Genomic DNA, 14,398 nt, shown 5'->3' with positions numbered 1-14,398 from the left:
CTGTGGGTCGAAGTCAAAGAAGAAGAAGAAGAGGTGGAAAGCGGGTTCTTCGGCAGAAAGAGAACAGGAAAGCACAGAGCCTAGAACTGAATGTGGGAACTTTGAATGTTGGGACGATGACAGGAAAATCTCGGGAGTTGGTTGACACAAAGATTAGGAGAAAGGTTGATATATTGTGTGTCCAGGAGACCAGGTGGAAAGGCAGTAAGGCTAGAAGTTTAGGGCCAGGGTTTGAATTATTTTACCATGGTCTAGATGGGACGAGAAATGGAGTCGGGTTATTTTAAAAGAAGAGTTGGCTAAGAATGTCTTGGAGGTGAAAAGAGTATCAGATCGAGTGATGAGGCTGAAACTTGAAATTGAGGGTGTTATGTATAATGTGATTAGTACCACAGATGCATTATTTGCCTTGAGGATGTTGATGAAAAAGTACAGAGAAGGTCAGGAGGAGCTACATTGTGTCTTTGTAGATCTAGAGAAAGCCTATGACATAATACCCAGAGAGGAACTGTGGTACTGCATGCGGAGGTCTGGAGTGGCAGAGAAGTATGTTAGAATAATACAGGACATGTACGAGGGCAGCAGAACAGCGGTGAGGTGTGCTGTAGGTGTGACAAACGAATTTAAGTTGGAGGTGGGACTGCATCAGGGATCAGCCCTGAGCCCCTTCCTGTTTGCAGTGGTGATGGATAGGCTGACAGATGAGGTTAGACTGGAATCCCCGTAGACCATGTTTGCAGATGACATTGTGATATGCAGTGAAAGCAGGGAGCAGGTGGAGGAACAGTTAGAAAGATGGAGGCATGCACTGGAAAGCAGAGGAATGAAGATTAGCTGAAGTAAGACAGAATGTATGTGCATGAATGAGAGGGGTGGTGGAGGAAGAGTGAGGCTACAGGGAGAACAGATAGCAAGGGTGGGCGACTTTAAATACTTGGGGTCAACCGCGTCCAGAGCAATGGTGAGTGTGGTCAGGAAGTGAAGAAACGGGTCCAAGCAGGTTGGAACGGGTGGAGGAAGGTGTCAGGTGTGTTATGTGACAGAAGAGTCTCTGCTAGGATGAAGGGCAAAGTTTATAAAAGCAGTGGTGAGGCCAGCCATGATGTACGGATTAGAGACAGTGGCACTGAAGAGACAACAGGAAGCAGAGCTGAAGGTGGCGGAAACGAAGATGTTGAGGTTCGCTCTCGGAGTGACCAGGTTGGATGAAATTAGAAATGAGCATATCAGAGGGAGAGCCAAGGTTCAATGTTTTGGAGACAAAGTTAGAGAGAGCAGAGAGAGATGGTTTGGACACGTCCAGAGGAGAGAGAGTCAGTATATTGGTAGAAGGATGATGGATGACGGATGATGGAACTGCCAGGCCAGAGAGCTCGAGGAAGACCAAAGAGAAGGTTGATGGATGTCGTGAGGGAAGACATGAGGGCACTTGGTGTTCGAGAGGAGGATGCAGGAGATTACATGGAAAAGGATGACGCGCTGTGGCGACCCCTAAAGGGACAAGCCGAAAGGAAAAGAAGAAGATCAAGTACTGGATCACATTGGAAGGCAATTAAATCCAAAAGGGAATGAAATCACATTAATGGAAGCATTCAAAAACCAGGAAAATAATACTCAATGTAGTATTTTAATGGCAATGTGCCAACACATCCCGCTACCCTAGTGAGGGTAAGCGGTGCAGAAAATGGATAGATGGATGCATGTACCATCCACAAGTACATTTAAAATAAAAATATAAATAAAGTAAAAATATTAACCTTGTAGAATTCCCTGTATATGACCATACCCAGAAACTAGTGTTCTTGCTAATAACAAGCATATTTGTCTTATACAAATCTATTTTCAAAAGTAATTTTCTCAAATTGTTGGGAAAAAAAGAAACTGCTGCTGTTGCAATCATCTTAAATCATGAATTAGTGTTGATGTGTTAACATTAGTGACAAAAAGCATTCAACAAATATGCTGGTGAACCTTTTGAGTCGTTATTTAAGATGTATTTTATTTAAATTTAAAAATGTTTCACTCCCACAGGTTAATCCCTTGAAGATCTTATAAATAAGAAATTTTAAACAATAAAAGGAACCACATATCTTCCATCCTGCGTGACGTGTTGAATAATATGTCTAGTTAAAATTTTAGATTCATAAAAAATTTATTCACAATTTGAATGCTAATTTATTGAACAACATCATCTGTATTAGTACACGAGTATATACTAGCGGAGTATATACTTGGCTGATGAATTACAATTTTGTTTCTGTTTTTCATATGATACAATTATTTACAGCGTGATTAACAACTTGAAATAAAAATAAAATGTGTTTCAAACAGAAAATTACAACAACAAAAAGCAGTATGTACAACGTATAATCTTTGCTGAGACAACTTTAGAACTATGGGAAGTCCAAGCATGGAGTAGTCACAACACCGCAAAAATATTTATATTTCTAATATAAGTTATGATATCTCATAAAGATATAAAAAAAAAAAACACACACACACACACTCATGTGCGAACCCCACCAATTCCAATGAAGTTGGGACGTTGTGTACTGCAAATGAATATTTAATTGAATACCCTACAAAGACAAGATATTTAATGTTCTAACTGATTAACGTTAGTTTTTTTTTACAAATATTCACTCATTTTGAATTTGAGGCCTGCAACGCGTTCCAAAAAAGCAGGGACAGGGGCAACAAAAGACTGAGAAAGTTGAGGAGTGCTTCAACAAGTAATTAAAAACAGGTGAGTGTCATGAAAAGGAGCATCCCCGAAAAGGCTCAGTTGTTCACAAGAAATGACGGGTTCACCACCATGAGGTTCACCACTTGGCAACTGCTTGAGCAAAAAGCAGAACGTTTCTCAATTTACGATTACAAAGAATTTAAGGATTTCATCATCAGTGGTCCATAATATCATTAAAAGATTCCGAGAATCTGGAGAAATCTCTGCATGTAAGCAGCAAGGCCGAAAAGCAACTTTGAATGCCCGTGACCTTCAAGCCCTCAGGCGGCACTACATTAAAAACCGACATCATCGTGTGAAGGATATTGGCACATGGACTCAGGAACACTCCGGAAAACCATTGTCAGTTATTACAGGTTGTCGCTACATCTACAAGTTAAATCTCTACCATGCAAAGTGAAAGCCATATTTCAACAACACCCAGTAACGCACCCGGCTTCTCTGGCCTTGAGTTCATCTGAGATGGAGTGACACAAATTAAAAAGTGTGCTGTGGTCTGATGACTCCATATTTCAAATTGTTTTTGGAAATCATGGATGTCGTGCCCTCTGGGCCAAAGACGAAAAGGACCGTCCTGATTGCCATCAGTTCAAAGTTCAACTTCAAAAGCCAGCACCTGTGATGGTATGGGGGTGTGTTTTGGTGCCCATCGCATGGGTAACTTGCACATCTGTGAATACAGCATTAATGCTGAAAGGTACATAGAGGTTTTGGAGCAACATATGCTGCCATCCAAGCAAAATCTTTTTCAGTGACGTCCCTGTTTATTTCAGCAAGACAATGCTCAAGCCACATTCCTCATGTGTTACAAAAACGTGGCTTCATCGTAAAAGAGTGCATGTACCACACCTGTCTTCCATTGGAAAATGTGTGGCGCGAAATACAACAAAGGAGACCCCAGACTGTTGAGCAACAGAAGTCAAGTCAAGTCATCAGGCAAGAATGGGAAAGAATTCCATCTACAAAGCTTCAACAGTGTGTGTCCTCAGTGCAAAGAAAAGGTGATGTAATACAGTGGTAAACATGCCTCTGTCCCATTCTATTCATCCATTTTCTGTACCCCCTATCCTCACTAGGGTCGCGGGCATGCTGGAGCCTATCCCAGCTATCTTTGGGCGAGAGGCGGGGTACACCCTGAACTGGTCGCCAGCCAATCGTCTCTGTCCCAGTTTTTTTTTTTTTTTTATTTGTGAATATTTGCAATTAAACAATAAAGTTGATCAGTTTGAACATTAAAAAGCTGATCTTTGTAGTGTATTAAATTGAATATAGGTTGAAAAGGATTTGCATATCATTGTATTCTGTTTTTATTCACATTTTACACATCCCAAGGTCATTGGAATTGGGGCTTGTAAGAAAGTATACCTTGCAACAAATATCAGCACATTTTTTTCAAACTATTTTATCATCATATTTGAGATTTGAGTTTTGCAATCTGAACTTGACAAGTAAAGCTAAAATTTGGTTTCGTATGTTTTAAAGACATCACGTGGCTGCTCATCTGTTTTTTTCCTCTTCAACCTTCCAGACTTGCTGTGCATCTGCTGAAAGTCAGCAGCGATCTCCAATGCTGTTTTATTCCTCATCTTGGGCACGTTGAAGTACACGTACAGCCCAGAAGTAAAGCACACCAACAAGAATATGAGAAAGCAGAAGGAATCAAGGTACTCCTGGAATGGAAGCAATTGCATTCTGGGTGAGTTTGTGATCCGAATAAGAACTTTCTGCATAAAAATGCAAACGTGAACAAGCTCACCACTAAGATGGGGAAGGTCATCACCACTATAAACATGCCAGTCCAATTGATGGTGCAGCCGACAGTGAATGCACTCGCTTTGAAAGCCTGAGTGAAAATTTGACCCGGAAGAGGAGCTATTACTCCGCCTAAGTGGCAAGAACACATGGACACAATTCATTCTGGCTGGCCGTAAGCAAAATGTGGTCTGCTTAGTTAGTAACTTAACATTTTAAAACACAATTTAGCCAGGGAAAATTTAAAAAATGCTTTGACAAGAGTGTTCTGGTCAAATATTGTCCTGGTCTTTAAACATACTGTATCTGGTTCTTTTATGGCACACTCCGCAAATATAGCCAACAACATGCCCCAAAATGGCAGGTTCTTTTGTAGCACGCTCCGCAACCATGGCCGCCATTGCAACCAACAAATCTTGAATCCTACTACACCACACTCCAGAAATAATGGTAGATTCTATAGTGGAAACCGAAAAGAAGCCCTGCCTCAAATAGCAAAAATCCACGAGTAATTGACGACCCTAAAAAGGTTTATAATTGCCTATTGATACAAGATGGCAGCAAAGCACTACTTTTGCTTAAGTGAAATCTCAAGTCCCATCAACTTAGTTCCTTGGAACGAAGATGCCACAAAATGGAGGCAAAATAATACTTTGGTCTAAATGAAGCTCCCCAACTGACTAAAAAACATTTAACATACTATCACCAGACACTTTCTGAAGCACACCCACCCAATTCTTCTTCGTTCATTCCTTCGTTTATATTTTAGGCGCAAAGTGACAAACTTAACTGGCCCAGTGGAAAAAGTCGAGAGGAAGATGAAAATGAGGGCCATGCTGCAGTACGATATCCCGGAGATGTGATGCTGGGGAGGGGAAGAAACAAAGAGATGAATTGCCAGTTGTAGCTTTTCATTTGAACATCTTCAAATGCAGAAATCCAGTTTTTGTTGTGGCTCACCTGCAGATAGATAGTGATGGTGAGGAGCACCAGAGTGACAGCCATAGCGATGTATCCTGCGAAGAGGAGCAATTTCTTTCCCGTACTGTCAATGATCATGAACTGCGGTATCAGGGAGCAAGGCACAGAGCAAAGCGCAAAAATGATTATAGTATAATGATGTTTACACAGAGGGAAACCACCACAAGGTGGGGCTATAATGACACTGCTGCCTTTCGGTTCAAATCTGTACTGGCCTGGGCCTTTCTGTGTGCGATTTGCATGTTGCTAACCCTTCCTGTCCAGAACCATGTAAGATTAGGTTAATGAACGAATGTGAATGATGTCAACGCTGGGATTGACAGGTGATCAATCCAGTGTATACCGCTCCTCTCGCCCTACATCCAACTTCCCACTTCCCAGGATGCACATTGGAATGAAAAGGTTAGGTATAGCCAGCAGATGGCATCTTTTTTTCAAAATCACACTTTATTAATACAGAAACAATATTTCCTTGTAATTTTGCTTTGGGAGTTTTTTCTTGTGTGTGTATGCCAGTTCTCCCTCCAAAACAACAAATATTATTGTAAATGTCCTGTATCTAACGGGCCTTGTGGTTTGCTCCTCCTGCACGTTTTCGTGTAAAGATGTCATTGCATGTACATTAATACACTGCACTTCCCAGGAGTCTGTACACAGAACAGTTACGATAAGATGGTACTTACACACACTAGAGAGAAAAACATTTCACACATCCCCATTCCCAAAGTGGCGTAACGTAGCTGGTATTCGTGAATGCCTGCAGCACGGAACACGTCAAAGGAATAGGCGTACACCTGCAGTGAAACGTAATAATGTATGTTTATTTACACATATATAGACAAATAACTTCATGCAAAAAAAGACCTTGAATCATATGCAGCATTTCCTGGAAAAGGAGCCAACTTTAACCATTGACCGAAACCACTCATAATGATTGCTTGAAATGGATCAACGGTTAAACAATGAAGGGCATTGCACTTCAATGCAGCAAACAACATCATCAAAGATTGTGGAGCAAATGGGCAGGTCTATGGGATGAAATATGTGCCGCCAGGAATTGAATTTGAATTTACAAACTGAATTTGAAAAACATTGTTTGAATTAGTATTAACTGAAGTCCGACAAACTTGAAAGTGAATGTAAGAATTTTTTATCCGCAATGAAAATTCAAATGATATATTTTCACATTTTCACACGACGTTCGCAATTTCCAAAACCAATTTGAAATGTGGACTCATCAGACCACAGAATACTTTTCCACTTTGCATCAGTCCACCTTAGATGAGCCCGGGCTCAGAGAAGCCGGCGGCATTTCTGGGTCTTGTTGATAAATGGCTTTTGCTTTGCATAGTAGAGCTTCAAGTTGCACTTATGGATGTAACTGTGAACTGTATTTACTGACATTGGTTTTCTGAAGTGTTCCTGACCCCACGTGGTGATATCCTTTACACATTGATAACGGTTTTTGATGCAATGCATTCAATGTTGGTTTGTAAATTGGAACGCAGTGTAATTATATGATGATTTACCTGTACTGTACAATGTATGGCTTACAGTTGTAGCGGACTTTGAGGCGTCACAGAAACTCGCGACCACCTGAGAACCCCAACTCCTCCACGCTGCCCTGCTGTGAAACGGCGACTAGGAGAGGGCCTGGTGTACTTCAAGTGGACCTTAACCTAATTAGCAACTTCCCGTCAAATCTTGATTCCTGTCTTCAAAAGACCACTTCCCGGACCAAATGGTTGGGAAGACTATGTGGTTAATATCCACCGATGCGCGCGAGGCTCCACCCACTGGCGTTGAGAGGAACTGCAAGCGCCAGAACTTGTGTGCGTGCCTCTGATGTTTGTTAACAGATAACAATACTTATTTCATACGTAATCGTTACACAGTCATAAGGGCTCTCTGAGGAAATTCATAACAATGTGGCCTCATAAAAAAAAAATGTAAAAAACGTTCAGTAAAATATTTACTGTAATTATAACTTTACTCCTGCTTTTGCGCAGGTTAGCGATAGAGCAGAGGTCACCAACATGGTGCCCGCGGGCCTCAGGTAAAGGACCATATGAGTAGCCTGCAGGCCTGTTCTAATAATAGCTCGCCAAAGATGGGGCATTGTGATTCCCTAGGTATGTTGTAGAAGTGACCATATAAATATGTAAATATTTCTAGTCCTAGTGCTTTATAGAAATAAAGTGTTGTGTACATAGATTTACAGGATAAGCTGTTGATTTAAAAAAACAAACCAAAAAGAAAGAAAAATCTGTAATGCCGCAATTTATTTTCAGTGCTGAAACTTAATGGCAGTGTTGTGGTATAATATTAATGGACATACTAGTTGGCATATGCCAATAATTTAATAGCCCTATGAAGCAGTTCAAAGCTTTCCCTATGAACTCTGCCTTGCAAACGTGGCCAAACATGTGACACTACAAGGAAAATAACTGTAGGAGAGCAAGTAGTTTTCCTGGTATTTAGCCTACAAAAATGGTCAGTCAGTAAGCCATCAACTTTGTTATAGTCTATATATGAACACTACTGTTGCAATGAAACGTTTTAGTTATTGATGACTCTCTCACTGCGTTGATGCCAGAAAATTGCAGCGAGACGAAGGTGACGACGATGGTCATCAGCTGCCAGCGAACGCTTCTTTCCCGAATCAGCTCCATCACGGAGCGACTTCGGATGTTCTGGTGGGCAGCTTTCTCCTCCAACATCTCCTCCACCTCCCCGCTGTGGTCCTTGTTACCCCAAAGCCTCGTCAAAGCTAAGCGGCCGTGACATGGCAAAGATGTGGCATTGGTGGCTGTGTGTGTGTGCCTGCCAAACAAAACGTTTGTGTGGTCGCACCTTTCTCGCAGGCCGGCTGGTCTCCTCGGTTTAGGAGCAGGAATTTGGGAGATTCCGGCAAGAACGGGAGTGTGACGAGCTGAAATAGTGCAGGGAAGCCACTGAAGCCGAGCAGCCAGGGCCATCTAGCCTCTGTGCCAAGTAACTCACTGCAAGGAGAGTATCTCTGAATTAGCACCAATCGGAGTTAGATTTGTTTGAATTTTCTAGATAACGATAAATGCCACCATAGGATCGTACAGGTGCCTATCCGTTTTCTGTCTCACTTATCCTCATGAGTGTTGCAGGTGAGTTGCAGCATATCCCGAACGCCATAAGAAAATCTCCAAACCCGTGGGAAAATGTGTTGTGGGCCAACAAAACCAAGGCTGAATATTTCAGCCATCATTTCAAAAGGTATCTTTGGCGCGAAGAACCAAGTGAATTTTCATGTAGGTCAACACGATTGGCTGGCGACCAGTTGAGGGTGTACCCCGCCTCTCGCCCGACGATAGCTAGGATAGGCTCCAGCACGCCCGCGACCCTTGTGAGGATAAAGCGGTACAGAATATTGATGGATGTTAGTACAAAGCCTTCAGGCTTCTGACAGAAAACAAAAAAATAAGTAATGAAAAGGCTGCTAGAACTGCTGAACTTTATTCAGTTTAATTAGGGGTACATAAAAGGGTGGCAGGTGTGCGCTGGTCCCATTTAACTTGAGTTTGAATGTGATTGGATAATTCTGAACTCCACATCTCTAGTTATGAGGGTGTGCACATTTGTGGCACCAAGTTACCTTAGTTGTTTACCCATTTTGAAAAGATTGAGTTGGACATGTTCTCGGTCACATTACTGGTGGGAAAAAAGTTTTGAAATGATTTATCTCGGTCTCATTTTTTTAGGTCTCGAAAACCTGGCATTTCAACAGGTGCGTGTAGACATTTTCTATCCACGGAGAAGGGCCGTAGAATGCGAGACGAGGATCGTTTGCTCAGTCCTAAACAATTTGACGCTCACCCCACTTGAAAGGATGTCTACGCCCCAGAAGGCTTCCACAGTATTCTAATTTATTGATTTGCACCTGTGTTACTATCCCTCAGCTGCACGTCTCACCTGAGGCCCAAAAGCTGACCGCTGAACTTCCCCATGCCGATGAAGGTGCCGATGGTCACGCCCACCATCCCTTGCAGCATCTTTGGGGTGCATTCAGTGAGGTACAAGCTGTGAGCGGACAGACTGATTCCTGCATATACACACAAAAAACGATTTGGTGGTGACCAAAGACTGAGTTAGACTGGTAACAAAAGAGAAAAGAAGCCGATTTAGCAGGGAATTTAAAAAACAACATCAGTTAGGATAGATTCCAGTTCACCTGCGACCCTAGTGGTGGTGAGTTGGCTCCACAAGTTGTCTCAAAAAAATTATCAGGAGCGGTTAGGGGTGTTTTAAGTTCCTCCCAAATATACTCAGAAAACGGTAGAAGCCGATAATTGTAAATGTTAAAACTGTTCAATATTAATCATGTGTGTGGTCAGCGTTGGTTCCAACCACCGACTCTGTGACTGTGATGTGAGAACTTATGTGCGTGTTGTGCTGTGTTGGTTGTCTCGAGTATACCACAGACTATATTGTAAGAGTAGTAAACTCATCATTGCTGGTTCTGCCACATTAAAAAAAAAAAACTTCAGATTTTAAAAACCGTGATGTGTGTAGCCTGCTTTATAGTCTCACCTGAATTGATGCCGGACAGAAATCGCCCCACCATGATCATTTCAAAGGACATGGCTGTTTGGCTCAAGAGCATCAGCACAGCTCCCATTATAGCCACAAAATTGTTTAACAAAAGACAATTTCTCCTGAGTGGGATGGGAAAACAGCGACCTGCATGAATGCCAAGTGTCATCTTGAAAGAGAAGTCTTATTTTCTACACTAACCTGCCAACAACCGCCAGGCACGGCTCTGCCAGTAACGAGCCCAGCAAGCCCCCAATGCTAAAAATGGACACAGTGAAGGACCAGATGAGCGAGACCTGCCAGTCCTGTATGTAGACATTGTATCTCTCTATGCATGTTTGGTTCATCAGCTCCTTGAGGTACTGCAAGTAGCACATGGCAACATTGTTTGACTATCATTTCTTCTCACTGCTGATATCCAAACAGTTGGACTTACAGCAGAAGGGGATGACACTACAGATATTCCGAATCCATACTGAAATGTCCCGCCGATGCCCGAGATGAAAATGGCAACGATAACAAGAGGACAGTCCAGCTGCAAAGAAGGAGGAGGAGGAAGGTGCATTTTTCTCTTATCAATATGCAGGCTATAATACAGCATTAACTGAAGATTGGAATGCATAATTACATTAGGAAAATAGAATTAGGACCTACCAGGAGTGTTAGGTGCTGTAGCATCGTTGGTCTCTTTGTGTAGGCCAGCTTGATCAATCACTGACATGCTAATCTGGTGCTCCACGTTCATAACGCTGTCCTGAAATGATTAACCTTACCGTCAATTGTGTTTGCAGGAAAGTGATGACTAACACTCTGGGCGGTCTGTATTAGAGATATATTTATCCACCGTCTTCAAATCAAATAAAGATCCTTGATGAACTTGTTGCATTCTAATGGGCTACAGTGAACCTACAAACAAAACTCTCCTACAGGCGACAGTGACGATAATCTTCCGCCAGAGGCGTCTGGGCAAACTCTAGTAGGAGCATTCGGAAACAGAGATGTCAAGTAACTGAGTACAAATACTTGGTTACCTTAAGTAGGTCTATCTTTAAGGGAGAGCCCGAACACCCTGCGGAGGAAACTCATTTCGGCCGCTTGTATCCGGGTTCTTGTTCCTTCGGTCACGACCCGCAGCTCGTGACCATAGGTGAGGGTAGGAACATAGATCGACCGGTAAATTGAGAGCTTCGCCTTTCGGCTTAGCTCCTTCTTCACCACAAGGGAGCGATACAAAGTCCGCATCACTGCAGACGCTGCACCGATCCGCCTGTCGATCTCCCGTTATATTCTTCCCTCACTCGTGAACAAGACCCCAAGATACGTGAACTCCCCCACTTTGGGAAGGATCTCATCCCCGACCTGGAGAGGGCACGTCACCCTTTTCCGACTGAAGACCATGGTCTCAGATTTGGAGGTGCTGATTTTCATCCCAGCCTCTTCACACGGCTAAAAAACCGCTCCAGTGAGAGTTGGAGATCACGGCTTCATGAAGCCAACAGAACCACGTCATCTGCAAAAAGCAGAGATGCAATACTGAGGCCACCAAACCGGTGGCTTATGGTGGACCAGAATTTCCTCGAAGCCGTCCGTAAGTCTTTCTCTAGGGCCTCACCGAACACCTCCCGTGCCAGAATTTCTGTTTCAGCGACCACCAAAGCTGCATTCTGCTTGGCCACCCGGTACCCATCAGCTTCCTCAGGAGTCCCACGGGCCAAAAAGGCCCGATAGGACTCCTTCAGCTTGACCGCATCCCTCACCGTTGGTGTCCACCAACGGGTTTGGGGGTTGCCGCCATGACAGGCACTCACCACCTTACAGCCAAAGTTCTGTCGGAGGTGGGATTTGAAAAAAACTTATCCGGATAAATCATGCCAGAATAGATTTTGACTGTGGTTGGATGAGAAGTACAGTATAAACATAGATCAACTCCTTTCGAATACACTGCAAAAGTACCACCAGCTAACGGCTTTCAAAAAAATGGCCGTCTATGTGAAAAAGAATATTGAGGTCAGCTGAAAGTTTGTTATTTGAGGTGAAGAAGGTGTGAGACTTAATATTCGGCTTAAGCCAAATGTCATCTGAGTTTATATTATTGCTCTACACTATACTGTTAAAAAAGTTAATTGTGCAAAATTATAGTTTTCGTTTTGATCAGTTGATTATTGACTAAATGTTGTAGTGGCCTAATAATGTACTCGCTTGACCTAACATTAAATTTGCTGTCATTTTAATATAACTATTATTTTATTTGTGACGGTGGGGGGGAGGGGGGGCGTAGTTCCCAATAGGCCCCTGTGACGCAGCCTAAGATTTTGTCCGAATGGAATATCTTTGCATTACTTTTATTTTTATACTAGTTGATACATTAACTTCTACAGAAGTCTTCTTAAACCCTAATATTCTATTGGAGTAGTGAACGTGAATAATTTTGACGCCTCTGTTCGAAAATACATGAAAATAAGTTTCCTCACAGTTTCCAGTCAAATCTTTTGATATAAGCATCAACCAAGAGTTGTTGACACTTAAGAGTTTTATTTTGTTTTCATGTTTGAGTTTACTCGTTAGATAAACTTTGACTGCAGTTGCAATTTTTGCATATGCAGATGGGGCTACGGTGAAAAACAAATTTGTTCAGTATTTGTTTTAAGGCGACACGGTGGACGACCAGTTAGCACATCTCCCTCACAGTTCTGAGGACCAGGCTTCAAATCCCAGCCTCACCTGTGTGGCGTTTACATGTTCTCCCCGTGCGTGCGTGGGTTTTCTCCGGGCACTCCGGTTTCCTCCCACATCCCAAAAACATGCATGGTAGGTTAATTGAAGACTCTAAATTGCCCTTAGGTGTGAATGTGAGTACGAATGGTTGTTTGTTTCTATGTGCCCTGCGATTGGATGGCGACCAGTTCAGGTTTTATCTAGCCTCTCGCCCGAAGATAGCTGGGATAGGCTCCAGCACGCCCGCGACCCTAATGAGCATAAGCGGTACAGAATGGATGGATGGATGGATGGATTTGTTTTGACTAAGCTTTTGTACTTGAGCAGTTTTTTCCTGAGCACTCAGTAATTGTTTGGAGGACTGCTTTTACGTGTGTCATATTATTGTAAAGTAAAAGTACTCTTACTTGAGTACAATTTTAGGATACCCCCATCTTCGGATGTAAAAGAAATCTGTTCTTTACAAAAAAATATTTGGGCCACAATGAAAAGAAGCAGCAATAAGAGTAAAATTAAAAAAAAATAATATTCAAAGAATAAAGAGAAACGTTGTAAAGTTACCATAATGCTGGTATTGACATGCCAAAAACGGAGTACTGTATTGTAAAGTGCAGGGAATCAATACTAAAGCATAACTTTCCAAGATCCTCTACCTTCTTCATCTTTAAAGTACAAGTAGATCTCGTTTTTCCAGTTTTTTGTCTCCTCATACCTATACCTTTTCCTTGCAAACTGTATTTTACACTTGGAATGTTAGATTTCCTATGCAAATTTTTTGTTCATTCATGTCCTTTTTAATTAATCTCAATCGATCCGAATCATGTTTCTTTGAATGGACTTGAATGGACACTGTACTGCTGCACCTTGGCCTCAGTAAGGAAAATTGGTTGTTCTTCAAAGACAAAGCTATATGCCTGGGACTATTATATTGTGTTGCTCCACCATTTGCGTTCAAATATATGTTGCTTTAAGGGTTATAACACCACATTGTTATTCATTAGCTCATCTATGGCATTTTGAATTGGTTGTTAGCAATACTCTAAACTGACTAACAGTACCTAAAGCAAAGCTATGTGATTGTTTTAAATAAACAATGTGTAATTTTTTTTTTTAGTATGACAGCAAACATCACTTGGGAGTGGCAACGAACAGTTTGTAGAATTGTTCACTACTTGCCAAAACTGCTACTGGTTGCGAACTGAGTTGTGTTCACTGCTGCCATTCAACACTCGTTTCTCTCATTTTTGCTCACAAGTCAAAGCAAGAAACTGGCCGAACGACAGCTCATAACTTGAAAAAGTTGAAAGTCAGCTCACTTGTATCTCAAGGCAACACTGCCTTTCAGTAACATACAGTGGTTAACCTCTTTTTATTCTCACTCCTTGGGGTAGTTTGATCAAAGCAAGTCACAGACATATTTCATAAATACTGTACAACACCTGGGAACTATTAATTTGTGAAAGAAATGCATTATATGTCTCTTTTAAGTTAAAAAGGATGATACACTGTAAATGTAGTTGTCGTCATCGAAGTTAATGTTCTTTTTTTTTTTTATGATTGTTATTATGCAGCGGTTCGCCACGTTGTACACTTGTGACCATTATGGATGTTAAATTTTATTTAAAACGTTTCCTGTAC

The 14,398-nt window shown here is 41.9% G+C and overlaps 1 protein-coding gene and 1 long non-coding RNA gene across 3 annotated transcripts in view; one reads left to right on the top strand and one right to left on the bottom strand.

Annotated features, from left to right (window-relative positions):
• The window catches only part of LOC133413972 (uncharacterized), a 47,919-nt gene extending 34,075 nt beyond the window's left edge, over positions 1–13,844 (top strand). Inside the window, exons 3-9 of one of the 2 annotated variants that reach the window (XR_009769942.1) lie at positions 4,275–4,442; positions 7,036–7,311; positions 8,076–9,239; positions 9,412–9,525; positions 10,264–10,352; positions 10,472–10,604; positions 10,837–13,844. This is a non-coding gene — a long non-coding RNA (uncharacterized LOC133413972). Of the gene's footprint in view, positions 1–4,274; positions 4,443–7,035; positions 7,312–8,075; positions 9,526–10,263; positions 10,353–10,471; positions 10,605–10,836 lie in introns of both variants that reach the window. The other variant, XR_009769941.1, reaches the window with a different exon arrangement.
• Positions 4,201–10,726, bottom strand: slc2a11l (solute carrier family 2 member 11, like). Its single transcript, XM_061698938.1, has 13 exons — positions 10,700–10,726; positions 10,482–10,580; positions 10,247–10,407; positions 10,043–10,167; positions 9,425–9,554; positions 8,333–8,481; positions 8,062–8,249; positions 6,163–6,273; positions 5,459–5,560; positions 5,289–5,363; position 5,019; positions 4,503–4,630; positions 4,201–4,416 (listed from the first exon to the last, which is right to left on the bottom strand). The coding sequence occupies exons 1-13, from the start codon at positions 10,721–10,723 to the stop codon at positions 4,201–4,203; spliced, it is 1,509 nt and encodes a 502-aa protein (XP_061554922.1). The 5' UTR covers positions 10,724–10,726.
• Positions 13,845–14,398: the final 554 nt, after the last annotated feature.

Source organism: Phycodurus eques, chromosome 15, assembly GCF_024500275.1.
Source record: "Phycodurus eques isolate BA_2022a chromosome 15, UOR_Pequ_1.1, whole genome shotgun sequence".
Classification (NCBI taxonomy): Eukaryota; Metazoa; Chordata; class Actinopteri; order Syngnathiformes; family Syngnathidae; genus Phycodurus; species Phycodurus eques.
Note: the sequence above shows the minus strand (reverse complement) of the source record. Positions and strands in the feature narration are given on the sequence as shown.